At 38.6% G+C, this 27,359-nt stretch overlaps 1 protein-coding gene across 1 annotated transcript in view; it reads right to left on the bottom strand.

The window, feature by feature from the left end:
* Window positions 1-4,247, bottom strand: part of VSIG1 (V-set and immunoglobulin domain containing 1) — a 33,546-nt gene extending 29,299 nt beyond the window's left edge. Inside the window, exons 1-2 of the mRNA XM_023534146.1 lie at window positions 4,221-4,247; window positions 464-615 (exon numbers count right to left, since the gene is read on the bottom strand). Coding sequence (XP_023389914.1) covers window positions 464-615; window positions 4,221-4,247 — 179 coding nt within the window. The remainder of the gene's footprint in view (window positions 1-463; window positions 616-4,220) is intronic.
* Between the last annotated feature and the right edge of the window lie 23,112 nt (window positions 4,248-27,359).

Here is a 27,359-nt window from a genome sequence, read left to right as displayed (position 1 = left end):
AGTACAAGTCCCTAAGAAATATTAGATAGTAAAGCATGGCAGGCCCTCCCAGCCAGTCTTTGCCTGCTGTAGCAAAGCAAATCTATCGCAGGGAGCTTAAAGGAAATATTTAAGTCAAACCGAGAAAAAAGTATCCTTAGCACAAACTTGAGCTTCTGAGTAAGTTCATCTATTCAACCTCCAAACAATAACAGCAACAAAAAAGCTACTGTAATTTTTCTAATTTTTTTTAATTAAGAAGCTACATAAAACAATTCTATTTACAGGCTTCCCCAACCTCTGCAAACATTAGCATGGCGCATATTTGCTAAGCAAGATGTCCGAAAATTATTTTACTCAGCATACTAATCACAATTCCTTTCCAGTACCTGAAGGGAACATTTTATGTAAAAATTTGCAATTTCATTTTAAAAGAAAACTCCATTCCCAATTATCTTTGGTGGTTTGGTGATCCTTTCCTTACCTGCAAGACAGTTTAGGATCAGAAAGACCTTCCAAAAGGCCAACACCATTGTGTCGAAGTTCGTCCAGCACAGCCAGGGACCAGTAGCTTGCCTGGACTAGGCTGTGTTTCAAACTGCCTTCTTCAATTACACTGAAGTTTGCCAGGCTTATCTGTCGGCATCACCAAGCAAACAAGCTTTTTCAGGCTTACTTACTGGGTACAGACCTTTCTCAGAGCAGATTTCTGTTTCTTTGAAACACTTTTCATGGGGCGTGTCTCTTTGATATATTTGCTACAGTGTTAATAATAAACCCACGTATTTAAAATCTTCAAGCTCTTTGTATACAGATTCTCTAAGTTTTACTGTTTAAAATCAATCTTATTAAAAGTTATACTTGGTGGGGAGGATATAGTTGGAAGAGAGCCTATGAAAATAAAAACTGACAAGGCTAATTAATTTCAAATATTTCCGTAAAAGTCTTACAGCATTGATTCACTAATTTTTTACAAATTAGGTTAGTAAATTGGTGCTCTAAGATTTTTCTCAAGAGATAGGGTTCACAGGAAGAGCACAGGGGTTATGAAGCAAAAACCAAAAAATAAACAAACAAACAAAAACAAAAAAAATATTCTATATGAACAAACTCCAAACCTGTCACACTTTTTTGAAGCCCTGGCAATTCTCACCACCCTCCACCAAAATTGACAGTTAAATGAATTACACACTTATGTCTTCCAGGTTAGAAACTTTGCAGCATTTATTCACTCACCTAATTTTGCAAAATCTGGTGAGCTAATAAATGCTTTAAGACTTTCATTGGATGAGTCTGAATTTTTGCAGAATTAGGTAACTAAATGGGTGCTATATGGTTTCCTTGGAAAGGGGGTTCACTAGGAGGGGATGGTAGGCTGCACAGGTGCTAAGTCTTCATGTGAACATGAACTTCTAATAGAGTTCTTTAGTGCTTAAGTTACCTTGAGATAGAAAAGGACCCCCTCTGGCTCTTCCCACGTGATCTCTTAAGTCCTACTGTTTCCATCTCTACAGTGATTCTCCAATTTGTCCCTTCTCCAGTCTGATGCTTCCATCTTGGTCCAGGTACTCAGCTTCTCATCCGTGGTCTACTATACCAACTTCCTAAGTAGTCTCCCTGACTTCTTTCTCTTTCATCCTGGGTACCAGCCACATGCCAATGTTTCAACTCTGATCAAGCATCTTTCAATAACACCATTATGGACTCTTTCATCAAATCTAAAGTCCTTAATCTGGATTCCCAGCCTTCCCAGATCCAGTCCCCACTTCATCTGAACTTTAGACAGGTTAAATTATCCACCCGAAAAATGCCATCAAATTTATTGCCTCAAAGTATTTAGTCACATGAAGTATGTGCAAGTTTCAGAGATATGTTTTATGAACTGTAATTTATGGGAAATGTTTGACCCTATCTCAAGTTAGCCAAGCTAATTTCCTACTGCCTCTCAGAAAGCTGTTTCACTCCATCGGGCTTGATTCCTTCTCACAGCCTTCACTGTCCATGCTTATACCAAGTTGACTCCCCGTGACTTGTATCACTACTTAGAATTTTCTCCTCCCTCCTCTTGTTATCAAAATATATTCTTAGCACAGATAAGTCATGCTTTCATATGTGAAACTTTCAGTAAACCCACATACCATCCCTCTCCCTTGGATAAAATCACATTTTACTTAGAGCCAATATTCTACACTGAGCACTTGATTGCTGTAGTTTCCTATTTATTAACTGAATCTCCTCTAAATCCAGTGACTGCGAGCCCCTCCAGGGTAGGAGCCACATCTTATACAGACAGTTCCCAATTTAAGAAAGGATGTTTCCCAGAATGTATTGGTAAGCCCAATGATCAGACCCAAGAATATACATTCCTGCTGAAGCAATGCTATAAAGAGAAGTTGGTTCCCAGATCTATGCAGGACATAGTGTAGCACTGGCTTGAATTCTGGGTGCTGGGCCATGTAGGGCAGGGGAAAAGAAGAAGGAGCAGGAGGTGACATAGAAAGAACATGCCTTTCCCTTCCCAAGATATAGATTGAGCATGAAGTATCATTTTCCCCTTACATAACTATTGCATGTCTTTGTCACCCACCTTCCTTTCTGCCCGCCACCTTCATGGCCCAATGACCCCCTGCAAACCTAGAGTCTTACTCCACAGGATATCTTGTGCTCCAAAATTACTTCTTTCTTTCCAACCTTATGCCTCCCATAAACACACTGCCCCCTCTGTACAAGCAGACATCAACTCCCTGTTAGGAGGAAAAGAATCAATTGCCGTGAACATTTCTCAACCTATTTACACTATTGAAAACATAATGCTTGTTTTCTCCCCAGATAAGTCTCTGGCTAGGCATATTAGGCAATGAAATAAAGAGAACTGGTCTGAAGGAGGAGGTTTTGCAGAGGAGAACAACTTGTAGGGCAGCCCTCTGGAGGTCCACACCAGCTCTTCTCAGCTTTGGTTCTGCCTTTACCTCTAAGTCCACCAACTCTCCAAAAGACCCATGGTTTTCATAATGGCTCCCCCAGAAATAATGCTGGCTTTTCCAGTGGTGGGGAGCTGGGATGGTAAAGGAATTTTCTAGTCTGGTGTTTATAAGCCAGGGGTTTCTTATTTTCTTCCATGCCCCATTGGTGACCATAGTAAGGTGACCATATAACTGGTCATTAAAACTAAGACATTTTTGAGAGTGAAAGGGGTGCTATTACAATTAAATGGGGCAGTGTAAACCATAACAGTCCCAGGCAAACCTGGACATCTGGCCTCCTACTCATAGGAGAGGGCTAAGTACAAAGCAGGCATTAAGTAAAAGCTTAGTGTCTAAGCTAGTTGGCCCTGAGGTGGGGTAGAGGATATGATTTAAGACCATTGCCAAAACTCATCCGCACCAGAATCTCTCATACAAACACAAAACATTCTAGAATATTTAAGTAAAATGCGAACACTGCTACTAGGTAAGACCTAATGTGGACAGGTAAAATTCTGTTAAAATAAACTAATAAGAAATAACCTAGATTCTCTGCTTTAGACTGAATTTTGATGTTATTGACTATTGCTCATAAAAAGTGGGTCATTAAATTGGCACGTGAAATATTAAATATCTTTCAAAGCTCTATATTTTTATAGAGCTTTATAATTTTAAACTGCTTTTCCATTTTATCTTCACAACTGACAATAAAGTAAATAAGGCAGGTATTATCTACATTCTCTATATGAGAAAACAAAGGCTCAGAAACGTTGTGTCTTTCCCAAGGCCACATAGCACTCATTAGATGCTGTCCCTCCCATCACACCACACAGTGGCACAATGTGAATGTAAGGTAACAAACATGTTACTGCCTCTATGATCCTTCTTTGGGAACTTTCAGAAATTTGCAATATCTGACTTATCCTTCATTTTTTAACTTAAAAATTACAAAAGTAATACATTTTGATTGTAAAGAGATTTTAAAGAACAAAGAAGTATACAGAGAATAAAAAGAAAGTCTTAATTCTCTCACCCACATGTGTAATCCCATGCCTTGCTTATGAGCAATAGGAATTTAGCATTTTTCTCAAACCTTGTATAAATTTACACACACACACACACACACACACACACGCACACACACACACACACACACGATGGGATTTTTAACATAAAGGTAATTGTGAAATGCATATTTTCTATAATTTGCTTTTTCACTTGAAAAAGCATTTTGTTATCTCTTTATATCACTGTATACAACTAAATCTATAGATATACCTTATCCATTTTAATGTCGAATACCATTTCATAGTATAAATGTACTACAACTTATTTAACCATTCTCCTATTGGTAAATTCTTAGGTCATTTCCAGTTTTTCATTAAACAATGGTGAAATGAACATCCTTTTGCCTATATCTCTGCCCGCTTTGTGTGATTATTTCTATAGATTAGGTACCTAGAAATGGAATTGCTGGATCAAAAGGTATGAACATTTTAATTTTGGGTAGCTTATGAAAAATTGCCCACTATAAATCCTTTACAATTCTATACTTCCATTAAGAGTGCTAAGAGTGTCTCTTTCTCCACAGTCCTGTCCACAATGAAAAATTAGTCTTTTATTTTTACTTGTATCATGGGTAAACATTGTTGTTTTAATTTATATTTCTTAATGAGGTTAAGCCTTTTTTCATAGGCTTACTGGCTTAATTGGTATTCCTTTCTCCATGAATTGCCTTTTTATGACTTTAAACCATTTTTCCATTGAGTTATCTTTTAATATTGTAGAAGTACTTTTTATAGTTTATAAATATTAATCTGAGTGCAATATATACATTTTTCCAGCCAGCATTTTTTAAAAAAAAATTATGTTTTTTACCATAAAGAAGTTTGGATTTTGCTGTAGTTAAATCTAGCAGTTTTTTCCTTTGTAGCTTTTGAGTTTCATACCTTCCCTAAGAAAGTCTTTCCCAATCTGATAATGTATAATATCAATATACAATATTGTATTTTTAGGATGTTTCTATAATTTTGCTGACTTTCAGTTATGGCAACTCTGTCCTTCCAGTCGCTCAAGCCAAAAAAGCCTTTGTGTTATCTTGGACTTCTTTCCTTCTCTCATGTACCACATCTAATTCATCAGCAAATTCTTCTGGGTCCGTGTTCAAAATATACTCAGACTCTGACCACTTTCCCCAACTTCACTGCTACCACCCCAGTTTGAGCCACCAGCGTCAATTGCCTAACTCACTGCAATATCCTCCTAACTGGTCTCCCTGCTTCCCCCATCTTCCTTTGTGGTATATTGTCACAGTAGCCAGAATGATCCTTTTATATGTAAGTCAGATTACATCTCACTTTTGCTGGAGATCCTCCAATAATTCTCATTTTCTTTCAGAGTAAAAGCCAGTCTTTAAAACAGCGTAGAAGACCCTAAAATGATGTGCCTCATCCACTCCACTGCCTCTCTGACCTCACCTCTTACCATTCCTCCCCCTCTCACTTTGATCCAGCTATATTGCTCTTCTTGTTGATGCTCAAACTAGCCAGGCATGCTCCCACTTTTCAGGGCATTTGCCCTGGCAGCTGCCTATGTCGCTGACACTTTAACCCCAGATATTAGCAGGGCCAACTCCTTCATCTTCCTCAAGTCTTTGCTTAAATGTCGATTTTCAACAATGCCTCCCTTGTTCACACAATTTAAAACTACAGCTCTCTTTACTCAAGCCCTCTCAATTTCCTTTACCTTTTCTTTTTTCCATAGCACTCACTACCTCCTGACATACTATACAATTTACTTATTGTTTACTTTTTCATCCAGTTAGAATGTAAGTTTCAAAAGTGCAGGGATTTCTGTCTGATGTATTCACTATTCATTCCAGGGGCCTAGAACAGTGCCTTGCACATAGCAGGTAATAAATAAATATTTGTTAAGTAAATAAGTTTGTGAATCTGAATTTAATCCATTTGAGTTTTATTTTTGTGTATTGTGTGACATAAGATGAAATGTTTTGTTTTGTTTTGTTTTTCAAATATCCTAATATCCTAAATAGTAACAATTCATGACCATTTGAGGGAATTTACCCTTTGGAAATAGCTAGTCATTCAAGGCTCATTTGAATGGATAAGGCAGGTGATCAAATTCAGTAATACTGTTTTATGGTCAAGAAATGAGGCATAATTATAAAGTAATGAGTCTACTGTCTTTATGTGGCTTGGTTGCTGGCTCAGAAAGCAGGTTTGGGTTTCTAAAAGACAGACAAAGGCCATTCTATGACACCAACATAAGAAAAAGAGAGAGACAGAACAACAGACAGACAGACAGACAGATGGAGACAGAGACAGAACGATCTGTGAGTAAAGCTTTTCATATATATTTTTTGATTGCTGAAGAAGTCATTATGAGAAAATCAGAATTTAGTGGACTTTTTCGTACATATTTTATGGTTTTGTATGATCTTTAAAATTTTGAATTACATATAAAAGGGCGCATTCTCGTCAGTACATAGAGTGTAAAGATTTTAATTCATTCTTGTTGGAATGATTCCAAAGAAGATATTTCAAAAATTACCTGTGCAATCATAGCACCATTAAAGCTTCATTGCCTTTTTTCCAACTGCCTGCTAGACATTTCCAATTATATGCCTCGCTAGTGCTTCAAACTTAATCTCAGACATGTCTCCAAACCTGTGTCACTTCCCCACCACATTTGCTGGTGCTCCCATTATAACTCTTCATCGGGATATTTTTTGACTCCTACTTCAATTCACCCTGCCATTCTACCAGTACCAAATCCTACTGAAAACTTCTCTTTAGTCCCTCTTCTCCTTTCCATCTCCTGCAATACTCTAGTTCAGTTCCTTTTTTCTCTCATTTAGATGGTTGCGGTAGATTCCTAGGCCATCTCTTGGCTTCCAATCTTCTTCCCTCTCAATTTGTTTATAACTCTGCCAGATAAGTTTTCCTAAAGTTCAATCTAATCATGTCATTCTCATACTTAAAACTTCCGTGTCTCCCCATCACTTTTGGTCTAGACCTATCTATCATTCAATAGATACCTAACCTACCTTTCCTGTTTATTTTCTGCTATTTGTAACACAAAAGAATGTCAGAGCTGGCTGAAGTCTTAAGAGTAGTTGCCCAATGAAAGTGAATACTCTCTGTTCCCTGAGCATATGCCTCACATTTCTACCTCTGCGCCTTTGCAGGGCTATCTCCTCCTCCTAGATCACCTACCCCACCAAGTCTAACTGTCCAAAATCTACTCATCCCAGAAGCCTCATCACAAATGCTAACTCCTCCGTAGATTGTCTCCTGATTCCTCCATGATGTGATCTCACCTTTACAGCTTTAGGTACAAAAAAATACCTTCTATGTTATCTTCTAAAGGATAACATAGTTCTTCATGTACTGGTCCTCTTCATGCCTCTAGGAATGCAAGCACCTAAGGTGGAGAAAGAAGATAAAGACTGTGTTTAGGTGATTTTACACACACACACATACGCACACACTGAGAGACAGAGAAAGAGAGGTCGATCATGTGATGGGCCAGGCATGGTGCTAAGTGCTCTATATGCATTATCTCACTTAATCCTCTTCACAGCATTATGAGGTAGTGGTATCATTATCTTCATTTTATAGGTGAAGAAACAGAAGCACAAGGAAATTAAGCCATTTGCACAAATCTCATATATAACAACAGGTAGAATCAGGACTCATTCTTATCTCTCTCAACTGACCTCAAATATTCCTGTTATATAACCCACATCCTAGTTTACATACACAGTTAGGTAGTTTTCTGTTCTCTTCAGTAGGCAGTATTTATTGGCTCCTGATCTCCCTCCCCATCCTTTTTTGCACACATATAGTGAGCAGCTATTTTTATCTTGCCTTACCAGTCCCCTGTTGTGAAATGGCTGCCAGTCATCTTTCTCACAAGTAAGGCAGTGGTTGGCCAAAGCCTCAGTCTCTGATAACCACTTTATGGGTAAAAATGAGACTCAGAGAGACTTTTTCGGAAGATCACATAAATGCCAGAGTCAGGACCTCAGCCCAAGTCAGCTGGCTCCAAGATATGTGCTTTTAATTTGTGGTATACTGTGACTTTAAGGACCTGGTATAGTAATGTTTGTTGAATTTGCTTTTTCAAGTTCATGGTATGACGAAGTGACTATTTGAAAGAGTATCACTCATTTGGATGTGCATGATCTGGTATATTTGTTGAAAAACAAACCTAGAATAACATAATCAATGACAACAACAACAAACTTCTTTATAGCAGGTTAACACTGAGTTGCCTTGAAAGCAATAAAAAGAAATGGCACATAGGTCTACATTTATCCAAACCAAGGGGCTGAGAGTTCTAGACTAGGGACTCTAGAATGAGAAATTCTCAAGTGAATTCTGTGATGGGTTATGCAGTGAAAGAATTCCCTTTCTCCCTCCCATCTCCATGTGTAAGGAGTGGAATTTCTCTCAGAAATTAACCTGGTATGAATACAACTGGTCCCTAAATGTGATCTCTGGACACCTTCCTGGGAATCATCCAAAAGCTTCCAGAGAACTGCCAAAAGTGGCCCTCAGTAAACCTGTGAAGTAAGGACACTTTAGGAGTATGTTTAGGTAAGGCCATGGAGATTCTTGTCCTCTTGAATTCGGGAAATCATTTCCTATCCTGGAGGGGAAAAAAAAAAACATGCAGAAAGTTCTTTGGCAAGTCGTGTTTTAACAATAAGTATGAGTCAGCTTGTGTCGAGTAGACTAAGATTGCTTACCTAGTGATAGTAGGGAGGCTGGAAAAGGTTAGTACCAGGAACTCTATGTTAACCGATAGTGTGACTCAACTTGTTGTGTACTTTAAAGTGTTTGGGGAAGCCTACTCCTAGGTGATTTGTGTTGACACACTGTACAAACACATGTCATAGACTCCACTTTAAAAAAAAACACATGTATGTGCAGGAGCAGGCATGCACACTTTTGCATATGTACACACACACACACACACACACACACACACACATCCCTATTCAACCCAAAAAGGGCCTAGATCCTCCAATTCCTTCTAATCGGGAGAGGGCAAGTTTGATTTGAACCCCAAAAAATTACATTCTAATTATGTAACTACAGGGCCCTGTTTGTTCGTTTGTCTGTCCTATTCAACACTTTTAAAAATGCCATACCTGAGTGCAGTTAACCCTAAAACCCAGATATTCTTTTGGAGCCAGGAGATTGAAGAGTTTCACTGTTGCCCGAGCTGATTAATAGTGCCTGTGACATAGTAATAAGACTTTGCCAAATGCCGAAGGCTTACTAAATGGCAGTCAGGCCCCAGCTTAAGCATTTTATGTGCATTATGTCTCACAATAATCCTATGAAAGAGGTATTAGTTATACTCCTTATTTTACAGATGAGGAAAATTTAGTTCAAAGAAGTAAAATGAGTTTTCACTGGTCACACAGTTTGTAAGTGGCAGAGCCAGGGCTTGGGTCCAAGTGTGACCGCTCCAAAGCCCACACCTTTCTTGATTATGTGATGTGACCTCCCAGCACTGAATAAGGGGCTGTAGAATACATAGTCAACACAGACCCTACTTGACTGGCTCACACTCTTACCAGGAAGACAAGACAAATATACACAAAACAGGGATTAATATTAAGAAATATGTGATTATGAAAGGCTGTATTATACAACACAGAAAACATATAAATACATGTACAGAAAGAGGAATGTGGGCCATTGCAAAGGATGGCTGTAGGACCCAAAATACTCATTGCAGAATGAATTCCAAGGGATCTACCTGGCAGAAAAGAGGGATTCTGGGAGAATTGGGGTAGGATTTTTAAAGGTAAAGCTCTAGAATGGACAGTGAAAATAAAGAGGTAGCATTTCAAGGGGCAAGAATGACAACAAGGCAAAGAGTCCAGGTTGCTTTTAAGAAGTCCTGGAAATAAATCAGTGCTGAGAATGCTTAAAAAAGAGCATTGTTAAGATGGGGGGCCAGGTTTGAAGGAGCTTACAAAGAAGATAGATAAGAAAAGTGGGAGAAAATGTCAAAGATGGCACATTTTGTTGAATTTTGATTTAAAGCAGAGGAAGCAAGTAAAAGGCCTGTTTTTGTCTTGTTTGTATGCTTGGTTTTTGTCTTGTACGGTGTATTGTGTGTGCTTTGTTTTTGCTGTTTTTTATTTACTTCTTTGCTAGTTTTAATGAGGCAGCACAGCAGAGTGACAAAGAACATAGACTTAACAGTCAGGCACCTTGGCTTTGCCCCTGGATCTACCACTTTCCAGCTGAGAGACCATAGGTAAGTTACTTAATTTCTTTGTGCTTCATTTTCCTCATCCATTAAATGATGAAACTGTTATTTTTATAAGAATTATATAAGTTAATATTTGCAAAGTGATTAGAATAGTGCCTTCATATGGTAAGCATGATAGATGTGCTTGTTGTATAAATACAAATATAATTCATCATCAGCATTGAAACATGGGGAAGATTTCTAAAATCATTGTGTAAAAACAACAGGTAGATGGGGCCACCTAGGCAGATTGCAGCATGGCAGCAATTGAGGAGGGTTAAGGACAGGCCACTGTCTCCAGATGGGGTTTGTACCCTCCAGCTCCCACAGTCCTCACAACCCCCTGTTACATACTCCTGGCACACTTCATATGATCTTGTGACTCCTAGTTTAAAATAGAAGGAACATACTGGTTCCTAATATGCCCCTATATTTACAAAGGGAGCTCATAAAGTAAGCAATTTGGGCCTGGAAGGCAAGCCTGGCTGAGCTCACAGGATGTTCTAATCCTTAGAGTGCAAGGGAAATATCTGTCCTCCTCCCCCAGCTAAGGACCCTCCTTGGCCCCAGATGTTGGGCCACTGGGCTACACCAGCATCCACTATCCCCAAAACTTCCTCCACTGCCTCAAGTCTTTCTGCTCAGATGGAAAAGAGGCCTTAGGGTTCCCACAACCCTTTGCAGCAACTCTGGGGGAAGCACAGAGCTGAGATCAGCAAAGCAGGAATGTGCAGGTTTCCCGAGTTTCCAGGCCTTGACAAACTGTGTCTTCCTCCTTATGCTCATTTAGAAGATTAAACTGTGCCTCAAGATCTGTAAACTCCACAGCTCAGAAAGAATTTACATAGCAGCTAGCCCCCAACCAAGCTGTGAGATCCATCAAGGGTTTCTTCAGAGCCACTGTCCATTACAGCACTCCCAGGCACTGAGCTTCCAAGTGGCCCCTGGCTTTTCGCGCTCTGGAGCCGTTCAGGGCCACTCAGTAATGAGCCCACTTGAGCCTCTCCCAGAAGTTTTCTAACAGTCTCAGAGCCTGTTTTTATCGCCCTCAGAGGAGATGCCCTTTTTTTTCTGTTCTCCAGAATGATGATGGAATTCTGCTTGGGTAGGTAGGCATGTGGACCTACTGGTTCCTAGATATCACCCCTGGGGACAGCCTCCCACCTTTGTTCGTGAGGAATTATTAATGGTAGTAATGTCAGGTAAAGGAGAAGCTGTGTGTGTGGTGGAGGGAGAAGAGATCTTGGGACTTCAGTCAAAACCTGCCATCGCTACTGTTTTTAAATAAGCAGCACAGCTATGCTTATATCTGGGTACAGCTATTTGAAGAGGGTCACAGAAGGTCCACTTCCAGGGTTAGAAATTAGGTGGCCCATCAAACAGAGTCAAGGCAGACATGACATGACAGTGCTAGAACATTAAGTCCAAATCCTTCATTTCATAGAGCACCGAATTTGTCCTGGGTCTCACAACTAACTCATTGTAGAAGTTGAGCAAGGAGTAGAATATAGGTCTCCTGACTACTTTGGTATGACTTTCTGGGAAAGGAAACGGTGTCAAGGTGGGAAACTTGAGACTTCCAAATAGCAGTTTATCTGATGAATAACAGCTCTGGAGCCCTTTCCAACTGGGCGGAGGTGCGCAGGCTGGTCCCAGCCCCAACCAGCAGGAAATAACTTTAGACAATCTCTACTAGTTCATGACCCTCCCAAGGTAAACAGTGCCTGGTCTCAGGTGGGACCTACATCTGAGAGCTTTGTAGTAAAGACTCTGGGTAGAGAGAGCACTAAGAGAAGTATATGTCTGTGGGGAAAACTGTTTTGACCTATGTATATCTCCCTGGCACTGCCACCACACATCCCAGGAAGGCTGAATTTTCTTGCTCCATTAATCATCTAGGCTTTGTGTTCAATGGGTGGTTGTGGAGGGTGATGATAACACTGTCTAGCCCTTCGTTGCTTCTCTGATCTCATCTTCCACCACTCTCCCCTTTGCTCATTCCTCTGTAACCACGATGGCAGCCTTGCTACTCTTCAAACATGTTCCCACTGAAGGGCCTTTGCAATTACTATTCCTGCTGCCTACTACATTCTTCCCCAGCTATCTGTATGGTTTAATCCCCTTTCTTCCCTCAAATATTTGCTCAAATGCCACCTTCCCAGAGATCCTTTCCTCAATTACCCTATCCGAAAGTGCATGTGTTATGTCCTAAGCCCCTATCCTACTTTTATTTTCTCCTCATAGAATTTATCACCATCTTACATTATATTACATATCTTATTTCATGTCTTCCTACACTAAAATATGAGATATATAAAGGCAGATACTTTGTCTGGCATGTTTATTCTTGTATCTCTGTCACCTAAAACAGCCCCTGGCATATAATAGGTGCTGGACGAATATTTGCTGGATATATGAATTAGTGGATAGAGAAGGGGACTCCTACATTCTTCTTGGTTCATGTTTCCATATAGCAAATGACTTTGTAGACATATATTCATCCCACTTAGTCATTTACCAAACTAATGTTTCTCGTATGTCCTTATGTCCCAGGAATAGCATACTCAGACTAGTGGAAAAGAAAGACAAGTAGACAGGGAATGACAATACCGTACAGTAAGTACCACTCAGGGGGGTGAGAAACACAGAGAAGGAGTTATCAAAGGAGATGGCTCTTGAAGAATAGGAGATGCTAGTCAGGAGAAGAAAAACGAAGTGGGAATGTGGAGAAAGGCACGTCAACATCATTTTTATGAATGTATAGGCTCATTTTGGCAACAACTTTACCATGTTAGGACACAGAGTGGCAGGGAAGGAGATACACAGGGAGAAGCAAGGCTGGAAACAAAGCAGAGACAATAGCTGGAAGGCCTTGCCTGCTGTATGAAGTACAGAGTTAAGTTTTTAAGTCAGAGGAGACAAACTTGTCAAACATGGAGCAAGCCAGCCTAAAGGTGTGTATAGTTTGACCTATAAATTTATTCTTTTAAATTTAGTGGCTATTATTTTAAAAAATAAAATATTTACCATAAAAATCCAGAATTTTAGTTTTTCTTGAAATATCAGAAAATCATACCAGACTAGCCCATATGGCTATGACTGCCAGCATCTGAGCAGAAGTTGTTCCTGTTAAGCAGGGCTTTTGCTCTCTCCAGTCTGTTAGTCTCCATTCAGCCTGTTTGATTATGTTATAGCTGATCCCACCCTTAGTGTGGCCAGGAAGCAATAAGCCTTCAGGTTTGAGTCTTTGTCTTTAAAACCTTCACTCTTACACAGTGCATGACTAATGCCTAGCACAAAGAAGGCCCTTCATAATACTCTATTTGAAAAATGAATAAACTCATACCATTATCTCCTACTGGGAGGCCTTTCCTTCTTTCTCTGCCCATGTAAATCCCGCCTCATCTCTCAAGGCTCAGCTCAGATACAGCCTCCTACATGAAGCCTTCCCTGATTTAATGTTCCCTACTCAACAGATGTGAACTTTTCTATGGCTATAGGGTGAAGGATATGAAATCAACAACATTGGGGTACAGGGGAGCATTGGGGAGAGCACTGGAATGATTAGAGCTGGGCTGTAGGTGGAGGGAAAACTCCAAGGTTTGAACTTGAGAATTTGTGTACCTGAGTGGAGAGTGTCTAAATGGTGGAAGCTGAGAGACAACTGTAAAATAATTTAATATACCCCAGCTTGGAATGTTGTTTCATTTATTTTTATTTCCTCTTCTTGATTTCCTTCTTTTCTAGCTCTCTGTCTCCTGTAGCTTAACTGACATTAAACAGCTAACAGACAAGCCACAGGCTCACGAAGTTAGCTTTCAGAAGAAATGTTCTGAGAGCAGGCAAAATGAGATTGCACCAACAATCCCGAGAGAGTCATGATAAACAGGAACAATTCTGACTGCAAGTTGTCCAACATTTACAGATCAAGAAAACTGCAATCAGGACAAGACCATAGTCCTGTACCCTCGTCTTCTTCTTTTTCTATAAAAGACCCAATCCTGCTTTAGCCAAGGGAGTTGACTAATGTCAAGGTATTCCCTATGCATATCACCTAAATAAAGCCTGTAATCTCTATTTGTCACTTTAACTACTTTTATCTTTAACAGTCTGGCACTATGACTCAGGTCGGGTCTGGAGAAGCCCTGGAGCTTACCAAGGTTTCAGATCAGGACAGATCAAGCCCAGGAACCCCTTCCTCCCTTTTTGGGGACCCCTATTTGGTCAAGTAGTAACTCCTGTTTCCACTTATGTGCTTCACTTCTTTGTAGAAGCATGCAAGTTGTAAGCTTCGATTCTTTGAAAGGGTTAACCTTTTGCCTGACTAAAGTCCCTGCCTCTATTATCTTTTTGTCTTTTGGGTTTCTCTGGCCTTTCAGGTTCTCTGGGAGCAGAGGATGAGATGATGATCTTAAGGTAGAACAAGGCCTTCTTCTACGTTAGATTTCTTTTACTATGGGCTAAGTGGACTGACTTCGAGGAAGACAATTTTGAACTGTGGTGATCCATTTGGAATCTTAGGACACATCAAGGCTCATGCTTTAGAAAAAAAAAAAAAAGAAAAGAAGATGGCTACCTAACACTGGGTGGCTTTCTTTAAATGGTAAGGAGAAGCTGAGAAAAGGAACAATTCAAAAGATTCTACTCAATTGAGTCCTCTCTTAAAACAAGCTCAGCCTTCTCCCTTCCCAAAGACCTTCTCCTTTCTAACTCTGTGACTGCCCCTTCCAATCTATTTCCCTCCTGGCCTCCCTCTGTTCTGTCTTATTTCTCCTCCTTTTTCTCTTTGTTACCCACCTCTCACCTTAAGATCCCTACCTTTAGATGTCTCCAGATATGCAAAAGCTAGAGAGATAGGAGAAAGTCTTTTCGAGGCAATTCTTCAGGTTTTTCCTCTTCCACTGACTGAGGAATAATCCAAACCTGTCAACAAGGGTGTGATGAATCTGTCTCTAAATCTGGGGACCAATTAGAAACCACTTTTAAGAACTAGTCAGAGTTGGCCATTAATACTAACACCCCAACAGCAATCTGCACATTCTTTGCTAATGGTTTTAAGCCTGAAATATCAGATGCTATTCAGAAGCATAAAATAGGTTTGCAGACCACATCCATTTATGAGTTACGACACTTGGAGTCCAGCACTTTTTAGTCCACCATTTTGCAAAGAACATAATAAACAAAAAGAAAACTACACAATGCTAATTTGTCATTATAACTTAAATAGCCTGAGGGAAATAAAAGCCCTTCTACAAATACAACATAGATAGACATGGATACTGGCAGATATTGTACAGAAAATGAAACTGGGCCTTCAATTGTCCTGCTGTGGACAGGAAACAAGACATTCGACTAGGGTTGCCAGATTTAGCAAATAAAAATACAAGAAATTTTGGATTTCGGATAAACAACAAGTAATATCTTAGCGTAAGTATGTCTCAAAATATCTGGGACACACTAACACTAAAAAACGATTCGTTGCTGATCTAATATTCAAATTTAATTGGACTTCCTGTATCTTATTTGGCAACCCTGCACAGGTTGCTCAATCAAAAACAAAGTGACTCCCCTCCTCCAAAGAAGGCATCCTAAAGTATCTCCAGTTGCCTCTGGGTCAAGCAAGGAGAAATAACTCTATTCATAAATGGTCATCTAATCTTGTTTTTAGTAGACACTAGAGTCACACTCTCTACTATTAATTCCTTCGAATTTTCTGTAATACTACCTCAGGATACTAAAAAAATTCAGTGGTGGGACTTACCAATTGAATACATTCTCTCCCTCTCTTGTAACCCTTTGTCTTTTTGAGATCTTTAACTTCTCAACATACCTTTCTCTTCAGTCCTTATACCTTCCCTAACCTATTCAGATGAGACCTTTGAGTTCAATGGTGAACTACTATTAGGTGTATACCAAAGGACTTTTTCTTGGTCTCTTGAACTCTGATAATCCAGCATGCCATCTTATGTGGGCTTCCCTCAAGTACATGAGTAGTACCCTAAGAACTACTTCTGAGTCTTCCATTCACTTTCTCCCTAAAATGACCTCAGTTTTATGATTTTATTTCTTCAGTAACAGGTATCCTCTGGGCCTCCTCATCTACAGACATGGGAAAAACAAAGGACATAGAACCCTTAAAAGTCAATATTAACACTACATAATATTAACACTTATATATCTCTGCCTAAATTGGCCAGTATCCCCGAAAACCCAAAGCATTAGAGGGAGCATGACCATTGTGGCAGGTTTCATAGTTAAAGACTTAATTATTTTTTGTACTAGTGCCTGCAACATGCCTATCCATCCAGTAAAAACAGCCTAATGGACATAAGTACTATTTCATAGAAGATGTAAGGGCTATAAATCATACAGAATGCCCATGCAGTCCCCAACACAAACATGATCCTGGTTTCTATTCCTCCAAATTCACCACACTTCACAGTAGTGTATGTTTCTTCAGCCTTCTTTAGTGTTCCCTTACACCCTAATTTCCAATACTTTTTCACTTTAACATGGCAAAAACAACAGCTTGCCTGGACTGTGATGCCACCAGGCCCCAATGAAGCCACTTCATACTTATCTCAGGTTCTCAGTCATAATCTCCAAGACTTACAGGTTCTGTTTTCCTCTACCTTGACCTAATACGCAGGTGAGTTGGTCTTATATTCACCTGATTTAACATCTTCTCAAGAGTGCTCTCTTTATCTCTTGGAAACTTTGACTATAAAGCACCTACAGTTTGTAAGGATAAATTACAGTTTTGTTAGACTCAGTTTCACTATCTAAGCCATGACATATCTGAGGGAGGTAAATCCCTCTAAACAGATAGAAGTACAGCCATTTAAAATTGCCCTCACCCTATTACCAAAACACAACTTAGTGGACTTAAAGAATTTAGGGGATATTGCGATTGATGAATTTGCAATTTTTCTCAGTTACCTGCCACCTTCTATGATATGACTAAAATGGCATTCCTGAAACTCCAACTTCAGAATAACTGAGTCAACCTTTGACCAACTCAAGGTTATTATTCACAACCCTACCATTCTGGGTCACCTCCAAATTATACTAAGTCTTTTTTCTGCTTATACATGAAAGTGATAGTCAAGTTCTTGGAGTTTTATTTCAGAAACATAATGGAAATCAGAGGCTTGTTGGATATTATGCTCTTTCTCTTCTACCTGGTAGCTAAACAGCTGCATTTAATCTTGGGGTCAACTTTCCACCTAATGGTACCTCATGTAGTTTAAATGTTCTCACACAACATTTTTTGTTTTCAGACTCACTTCTTATGAACTGCTGCTTCTGTCTTCAGCTCATATTACCATCTATAGGAATCACACTCTTTTTAAAAATTGAGATATAATTCACATACCACAAAATTTATCCTTTTATAGTGTACAATTCAGTGGTTTTTAGTATATTCACATTGTTGTGCAACCACTATCTAGATCCTAAAGATTTTTATCATCCCCAAAAGCAGTCGCTTCCAAATCCCCCTCTTCCCAGTCATAGGTAACAATTAATATACCTTCTATTTCTATGAATTTGCATATTCTGGATTTTTCATGTCAATGGAATCATACAATCTGTAACCTTTCATGCCTGGCTTATTTCACTTAGTGTGTTTTAAGGTCATCCATGTTGTAGTATGCATCCACACTTCATTATGTTTTCTCGTTAAGTGATATTCCATTGTATGCATATACCACATTTTGTTCATCCATTCATCAGTTGATGGACATTTAGGTTGTTTCCACTTTTTAGCTATTATGAATAATATTACTATGAACATTGAGCACAAGCTTTTGTGTGGACATATGTTTTTAATTTGGGGGGTTGGTATATACCCAGGAGTGGAATTGCTGGATCATATAATAACTCTATATTTAACCTTTTGAAGAACTACCAAACTGTTCCACAGTTACTGCACCATTCCTACCAGCAATATATAGGATTTCTATTTTCTACATCCTCACAACACTTGTTATTGTCCATCCTTTGTTATTGTAGCCATTTTTGTGGGTGTGAAGTAATATCTCAATGTGGTTTTGATTTTCATTTCCCTAATGAATAATATTGTAGAGTGTCTTTTCATGTGTTTATTGGCCAATTGTATATCTTGTGTCATAGTCTTAATCTAACTATCTTATTTCTTCTTCTAGAGAAGGAAGAACCTCAAGATTGTTTCATTTTAACCTAAGAACTTTACCTGTCTCTTTGTTGTCTCCTTGAAGCACCTCTATAGAACTTAAACTTAAAATTATTTGTAGACAAGTCATATCTTGAAACTGGAAGGCACCGAACAAGCATATTTTCAAATTGGGTATGCTGTTACTACTTCCTAAGAGCTTATTCAATATAATTCCCTTCCTGAAGTCAAGTTAGCATAACTAGCTGAACTTACAGGATTGACTCAGGCATATCAGCTAGAAAGAAATGAAAGGGCTAATATGTACACAGAAAATAGATATGTCTTTGGTGTAATTTTATTTTGATATGTTATAGAAACAACGAAGTTTCCTAATAGCTGAAGTTTCTTTCAATAAGTCGTATGAGCACATTCAAGCTTTGGCAGATACCTTGCTCTCCTCCAAGGAAGTATCTATAATTAACATTAAAGCTCGTACTGTGGAACAAAACCATGAGGCAAAAGAAATGTCTTCTCGGGCCAACATGCTAACTTGGTGCTTTCACCCAAGTTCAATGGGTTCAACAAATAAAAAGCAATCAGGTTATTCTATATTACTTCTATGAAAACTTGGACAAATTGCAGTTAAGCATCAAACTCTGGCGGGGAAAAGGTATTGGGAAAAATCTGGGTGTTTTCTTTATCAAATGGGCTATGGAGACACCAATACTGTCCCTTGGTCTCTTCAGTCTCTCTAAAATGAAGCTTGATGATAAATTTACAAGATATGACCCATCATAGTAAACAAATGTAAAAACTATTCTGGGACAACATTGTTGAGAAAATTTTAATCAGATACTAGCTGAAGTCTCCAGTACATGTTCCAACTGCCAGATTGATAACCTTGGAAAAACTCTTAAGGTAGGACATGGACAAAAACCGTAGCCTTGGGGACTTTTTGAACATTTACAAATAAACATTGTACAACTCCCTACATCACAGGAATTTGAACATGTACTTACTATTGCCTGCCTTCATTCTGAATAGCTAGAAGTTTTTCTTGGTCTTAGATTGTTACAGATTAGAATGTCAATTGTGATCCCCAGGGCAACCACTAAGAAAATAAATCAAAATATATATTAAAAGGAATGAGTAGAGAGTTAAAATGGTACATTAGAAAATACTGATTGAACACAAAAGAATTCAGTAATGAAAGAATTGAGGAACCAAAAAGATATAAGACATATAGTAAAAAAATAGCAAAATGGAAGAAGAAAGTTTTCTCTTACCAGTAGTTACATTAAATTTAAATGAATTAAACTCTCAATTAAAAGGCAGAAAATGACAGAATAGAAAGAAAAAAAAAACATGATCCAAGTATATCCTGTCTATAAGAAACTCATTTATAACCCAGAATATAAGTAGATTGAAAGTAAAAGGATGGAAAAAATATTCTTTGCAAGCAATAACAAAAAAGGAGCTGGAGTGACTGTACTAATATCAAAATTAAAACTTTTGTATGTCAAAGGACACTATCAATAAAGTGCAAAGACAACCCATAGAGTTAGAGAAAATATTTGCAAATCATATAGCTAACAATGGTCTAGTATACCGAATATATTAGAGCTCTTACAACTTAAGAATAAAAAGACAAACAACCCAATTTAAAAAAGGGCAAGAGATTTAAATAGATATTTCTCCAAAGAAGATATGTAAGTGGCTAATAAACACATGAAAAGATCATTAGTTATTTGGAAAATTCAAATCAAAACCACAATGAGATATACTCACTAGGGTGTCTATAATTAAAGAAATAGAAAATAACAATGTGTCAGCGAGGATGTGGAGGAATTGGAAGCCACATACATTGCCATTAGAAGTGTAAAATGGTGCAGTCACTGTTGAAAAAAGTTTGGCAGTTCTTCAAAAAGCTAAACATAGAGTTACCATATGACTCAGCAATTTCACTTCTAGATATATACTTAAGACAACTGAAAACATATGTTCATACCAAAAAAAAAAAAAACGACTTGTGCACAAATGTTCATAACAGCATTATTCATAATAACTAGTCATTATTCAAAAAGTGAATATTAGCCAGTTGTCCATAAACTGATGAATGGATAAATCAAATGTGGCATATCCATACAATGGAATATTAATCGGTCATAAAAAGGAATGATGACACATGCTACATAGATGACCCTTGAAAACATGCTAAGTGAAATAAACCAGACACAAAAGGCTACATATTATACCATTCCGTTTATATGAAATGTCTAGAATACACAAGTCCATAGAGAGAGAAAGCAGATTAGTGGTTGCCAGGGGGAGAATGGGGAGTGACTGTTTAACGGGTATGGGGTTTATCTTTGAGGCAAAGAAAATGTTCTGGAATTAGTGTTGATGGTTGCACAACATCGTAAATATACTAAAAACCACTGAACTGTACACTTTAAGATGGTTAAAAGAGTGAAATTTATCTCGAAAAAAATTTTAATTTTATCAAGAGAAAACCTGAGGCTTTTACAAGAATCTTTACATCTAGAAGGCTTATGCAGATATAGCAAAGTAAGTTTTCTTTAAAGTTGGGGAGAAAGTTAAGAGCAACCTTTTCAATTATAAAAAGGGACAAGAAATCTTCCCAGAGTGTATTTGACACTTCCTATTGACTATGTTATTGGATTTTACCCTTGACCATGTATGTTAATTTTCCCTTTCTCTCTTCCATATCAAGGTCTGATAGAATGAAGGCGACTCATTAGCTGCTGGCTCCTCCACTGGTCTTCTTTCAGGATACCACGAACAGACCTGATTCAGCAAGGCCTTTACCCATTGTTGCCACAGACAGGTAGTATCTCATTTGACTGGGGAATAGTGGTCACATCAGATCCCTAGACCTGTTTGGGTTCATGGTCTGAAGTTAAGGAGGCCCAGCTCGGGCCCTTAAGGATCCTCAAGGCCCTCCTAGCATCTGGTCTGCCACCATTCTTCTCACCAGACCAAGCCCATCACCCAAATGTGCCAAGTCCTTGGCATGCGAGGAATCAGTCAGTGGCAGGCACAATCATAACCCAGGGAGGCCGCTGCAGCCATCAGGTCACAAGGGTAGAAGTGGGTGGGTTTGCCACTGCCTCAGGGTCAGGACTGGCCTGGCTGCAGTGGCAAGGTTTCTGGGTCAATAAACACTGAAGTCACTGGACACCATGAGCATGGATGAGATTACCTAGGGACAGGGCACACAGCATCATAAGACAGCAAGACCGAGGGCAGAACCATAGAGAGCACTGACATTTAAAAGGGAAACTGAGAAGAGAACTCAGAGAAGTAGGAAGAATAATAATTCTACTAATGATACCGCTATCATTTACTACCACTTGCCATGTTCTGATGACTGTGCTAAGTGCTCCACAAACATCATCTCATTTAATCCTGAACAAAACTTTATGAAGCAGGCATTATCACCCCCATTTTCCTGAGAAGAAAACAGACTCAGAGGCATTAAGGTAGCCTGTCGAATTTATCCTGATAATCAGTGGCAGAATCAGGATTCAAATCCAGTTATGCCTGCCTTTTTAGTTCACACCCTTGTTGCCAGAAAACCTATGAGTGTGGTCATGGGGCCCAAGGGATGAAAGAGTACAAGGAAGAACAGAATAATCCATAACACAGTATCAAATCCACTCCAACAGTGGGTCAGATAAGCACAGAAAGTGTCCAGTAGATTAACAACAGGATGTCATATGTGACCTTGGTGAGGATGGTTTCAGTAGGTGGTGGGAACTCAGGACAGATTGCAAACAATTGAGGGACTGGGGAGGAAAGAAGTGGAAATTGTGAATGGAGACTATTCAAAAGTTTAGATTTGAAGGAAACAAGAGGGATAAAGTGGTAGCTACAGGAAAGGAAAAATCTAGTGTCTAAGGAGATCTTTTTTCTTGTTACAAAAGTTACATTTTTCATGGAGAAATTTTAGAAGATATTGGTGAATCAAAGGTATCCCACAAACTGGAGATAATCATGGTAACATTTTGGAATTACCTTTCTGGCCCATCACATGCACACATTTTTACCAAAATGGTATCAAATCATTTATATTTTTTTGTAACTTGTTTTTCGATTAAAATACATTGAGAACACTTTCCCATGATAATAAATGTGCTGTGTAAGCATCATTCAAATAGCTGCTTGATATTCTATAGGCTATATTGAAACATCATTTCCTTCACTATTGGCATCCACCTCTTCTCTCCTCTCCTCTTCTCTTCATTTCCCTTCCCTTTCCTTCCACTTCCTTTCCTTCTATTCTCTTCCATTTTCTTCCCTCCCCTCCACAAGCTATTGTGCAGTAGAAGTGTAATTAATTCTATCAAAATAGACTTAATATTGAAGAAAATATGAAGAAAGTGAAGACAATATCAGAGAAATACTTGTCTTCAAAAAGATAAGCCGAATGATACTTGAGCATATTTATACCTACAAGCACATGTGTGAGAGAGAGAGAAAGAGAGAGAAGGGAGAGAGAGAGATAGATAGATAGAGAGAGACAGACAGAGACAGAGACAGAGACAGAGAGACAGAGAGACTAGTAGAGAAGGAATGTTTAAAGATAAAAATGGGGAAGAAGAAGGGAGTGTTGTCAAACAATAGATCAAAGTTCCTAAGATGGAAGGAAGATACAGAGCATAGATGTCATAATTAACCTTAGACAGGTGCCTATAAGTCTGTGAGGGGTGTATCACGTTGGGCAGCAGGAAGTTGGGGTTATTTCTGGCTTCTGTATTTATGATATAAAGTGGGGGTCCAGGTCATCTCCTGAGAGACAGGGGAAGGGGCTTAAGAAAACTGGTGAGTAGCTGAACTGGTTTCTTTGGTGAATGGGAGAGAATGCTAACGAAGAGCACACAAAGATCCATGGCAGTGTGGAAAGCCCAGTTGAGATAGAAGCCAATTGCCATGCATAAGAGGTAAACATTTTGGTTCAACCTAGGTTTGGGTTCTGGTACTATGCAAGTATAATGGATGGACCAGTAGCAAGGCAGTTTGAAAATATTGGTAAGATAGTTTTCTAGGGTAGAAATGAAGGAGAGGGCTGCTAGATTGCATGGGAAATAATAGAGGACGTCAAAGGACTAGAGGGTTAAGCGAGTTAGAAGAATAATTGTAGTGACAATAAAAGCAAAAACTAAACAGATAGGTTTGGGATAGAGAAGTGTAACTCTAGCCACCAGGGATGCCACAACTCCAGGCCACAAGGATTGAGACTGAAGTTACCTCTTCTGAAACCAATGTCACTTCAGTCTATGCCAGTGCAGAAACTATAAGCTCTGGCTTTACCGCCGTGTTAGTCCACATTGGCAGAGACTATAGAGGCTTAGGCTGAGGGAACTTCGACCATTAGGCCTAGTTTCCACTGTCCTCCAAGCTCTGCTGAGACTAAATCCACTAGGACTTCACCCTGGTTGTCATCACTCCTCCTGCCCCCAGCATATTGCATCACCATCCCCATACTGCCATGTATTTCTTTGCCCTTGATCCATTGCTCCACTCTTCTCCCACCCCAAGAAATTTTCCTCTATAACCACTGGAACTGCTTCACCATATTCAGCAAATCCTCAGACTCTCCATCGAGAGTTCCCTTCATCCCCCGACTTGAATTGAAATCTGGTGGCCACCACTGCGGCCCTCTGGAGTAGCATTTATCTTTTCTGTCCTCAAAGGAAGATAAAGATGGAATTGGTGTCCTTCTTGCTTCTCATTTATGCTTTCAGACCATTATTTCCCTGTGCATCCAAAACAAAAATAGTATAACCAAATTAGATCCTTTGAGGCTATTTAAATATATGCCTTCTTCCCCTCCTCCTCACTGATTGAATTACCTTCAGGCCACTCTTCTTTATTTACTAATGACTTTGATGCTTTCTTTCCACCTTATGCCCTGGCACTATCCTGAGTTATTTCAACATCCCCAAGATTAATCCATCTGACATCTCAGTTCCTTGATCTCATCTCAAAAGATCTCTTTCACCTTAGACACACACACACACACACACACACACACACACACACACACACACACACACACACACACCCCTATAGCCACATCCCAAATCTTGTTATTACCGAAAACTGAGTCATTCCTAAAGTCATGAATTCAAGCATCCCAATCTCCTACCACAAACTCCTATTCTGTTTTACAACTAGCACCATGGCTATTCTTCAGCTCCTAAAGTCTGTAGATCCCTCTCCTTCCTCCCAATCTATCAGGGTTCTTCTTTATCTCTATCATTACTTATCTTAGATGACATGGTTCATTATTTCAGTTACATTCTTACCAGTACTAAGCTTCCTTGCTTTGACCTTGTCTTGTAAGTTCTACCTTGCCAAACCCAACTCTTTTCTCTGTACCTGCACCTGAGCACTGCTAGAGGAATTTACACAACAGAGCACACTGGTCTACAAGAACTTCAAGATCGTCAATCCTAAATGTGCCCACAACACTGCCAGGCAATCCTGTTAAATTATTTTGGTTAACTCATTCTCTGGAACAAATATTTCAAACCTTCTCTACCTCCTTAAATGACAGTTCTCCCTCAAATGACTCCTTCTTTCCTCACTTCCACCTCTGTTCTCAGCAGCTCTTCCCATGTCACAGAGAAAATTATCTGCTTCCATCTTCATCTTATTCTCCTCTGTTACATTGAAAAAAACTGTTACACTTCTCTGCAATGGTAATCCTTCTGTGCATACTTTTGATCCCATTGTCTGCTATCTTTTAGGAACCTTACGCTATTGGTGATCCCTCTCTCCTGTTTGTTCAGTTATTCCCTCTTCATTGGATCCTTCCCAACAAGTTTAAACATATTGAAGTGTCTCCATTAAAAAACAAAACAAAATAAAACAAACAGACAAAAAACTTAACTCAATGTATCACCTTCCCTTTCACAGACAAACTTCTTGTGAGAGTTTTCTCTTCTTACTGTCATTCATTCCTTGCCTCTAGTTTATACCTCAGTCCACTTTCATCTGTTTTCCATCCCCTTTACTACAGCAAAGCATTTCTAATCTCCATATTGTCAAAATGAATGGCAGTTTTCATTCATCTTGCTAGACTTCTTGGCAGCATTTGAACGTGAATCACTTCCTCCTTAAAATGTTCACCTCCATTTTTTTTAAATTTTTTTAAATTTATTATTTTGAGATAACTGTAGATTCACATGCAGTTGTAAGAAATAATACGAAAAAGATTTCCTGTACTCTTCACCTAGTTTTTCCCATTGGTAATATCCCACAAAATTATAGTACAATATCCTAACCAGAATATTGACATTGATACAGTCAAAATATAGAATAGTTATATCACCACAAGGATCCGTCAGGGTGCCCTTTTATAGCCACACCCACTTCTCTCCCAGATCCTTGCTTTTCCTCATCCCTGCTCTTAGGAACTAATTTGTCCTGTTTTTAAATTTTGTCATTTTAAGAATGTTATATAAATGGATTCATAGCATATGTAACTTTTTGAAATTGCCTTTTCACACCCAGTATAATTCTTTGAAGATTCATCCAGCTCACTGTGTGTATCAATATTTTGTTCCATTTTATTACTGAGTAGTATTCCAGGGTATGGATGTACTATAGGTTATTTAACGTATTTTCTATTCACTTATTGAAGGGCATTAGGGTTGTTTCCAGTTTGAGGCTATTATAAATAAAATTCCAATGAATATTTGCATATAGGACTTTTTGTGAACATAAATTTCCATTTTTCTAAGATAAATGCCCAGGAGTACAAATACTGGGCCATATAGTAGCTGTATGTTTAGTTTTATAAGAAACTGCCAAACTCTTCCAGAGTGGCTGTACCAATTTATATTCCTACCAGTAATGTAAGAATGATTGTTTCTCTGTAACATTGTCAGCATTTGGTGTCATTATTGTTTTTTTCCTTTTGTTATTCGGATAGATGTGTAGTGGTATTTTATTGTGGTTTAATTTGCATTTTTCTCCTAATGGCTAATGATATTCAACGTCATTCATGTGCTTATTTGACATCTGTATATACTCTTCAGTGAAATGTTCATGTTTTTTGCCCATTTTCTAATTGCATTGTCTGGTTTTTGTTTTGTTTTGTTTTGTTTTTACTGTTGAGTTTTGAGAGTTTTTTATATATTTTAGTTACAAGTCCTTTGTTGGATACGTAGTTTGTAAATATTTTCTCCTGGTTTGTAGCTTGTCTTTCATCCTCTTAAAAGAGTCTTTTATAGAACAAAAGTTTTAACTTGTTTTAAGTTTTACCTGGCTCTAGATCCCAAAGGTTTTCTCTTACGCTTTTTCTAAAGTTTTATACTTTTACATTTAAGTTTGAGATTCATTTTTATTTTAGTATAAAGTATAAGGTTTAAGCTGAGGTTCATATTTTCTTTTCCTTTGTTCACCTATGAATGTCCAATTGCTCCAGGACCATTTGTTGAAAAAGCTATCTTTCCTCCATTGAACTGCTTTGTACAAAAAATGTTGGGCATATTTGTGTGGGTCTATTTCTAGGTTCTCTGTTCTGTTTCAATGACCTATGTGTCTATTCTTCTTCCAATGCTGCACTGTCCTGATTATTGCAGGTATGTAGCAAGCCTTAATAAGTGATGTATGTTTTGTTTATCATTGTATCCTCAGCTCCTTGAACAGTGCCTAGCAAATTGTAGATACGAAACACTCTAAAATATTTCTTGAGGTGGAACAGTGTCACAAGTTTTGTTATCTAATAGAACTTTGTTCAATGATGGAAATTTTCTCTATCTGCATTATGTAATATAGTAGCCCCTAGCCCCATGTGGTTATTCAGCACTTTATATATGGTTAGTGCAACTGAGGAGCTGATTTTAATTTTTTATTTAATTTTAGATAATTTAAATTTAAATAGCCACCTGTAGATAATGGCTACTGTATTGAGCGTCACAGGTTTAGAAGGTAGCCACGAAAGGGTGACTAAA

This window comes from Pteropus vampyrus, unplaced genomic scaffold (genome assembly GCF_000151845.1).
Source record: "Pteropus vampyrus isolate Shadow unplaced genomic scaffold, Pvam_2.0 Scaffold120, whole genome shotgun sequence".
Classification (NCBI taxonomy): domain Eukaryota; kingdom Metazoa; phylum Chordata; class Mammalia; order Chiroptera; family Pteropodidae; genus Pteropus; species Pteropus vampyrus.
This window is presented reverse-complemented; position numbering and strand designations above follow the sequence as displayed.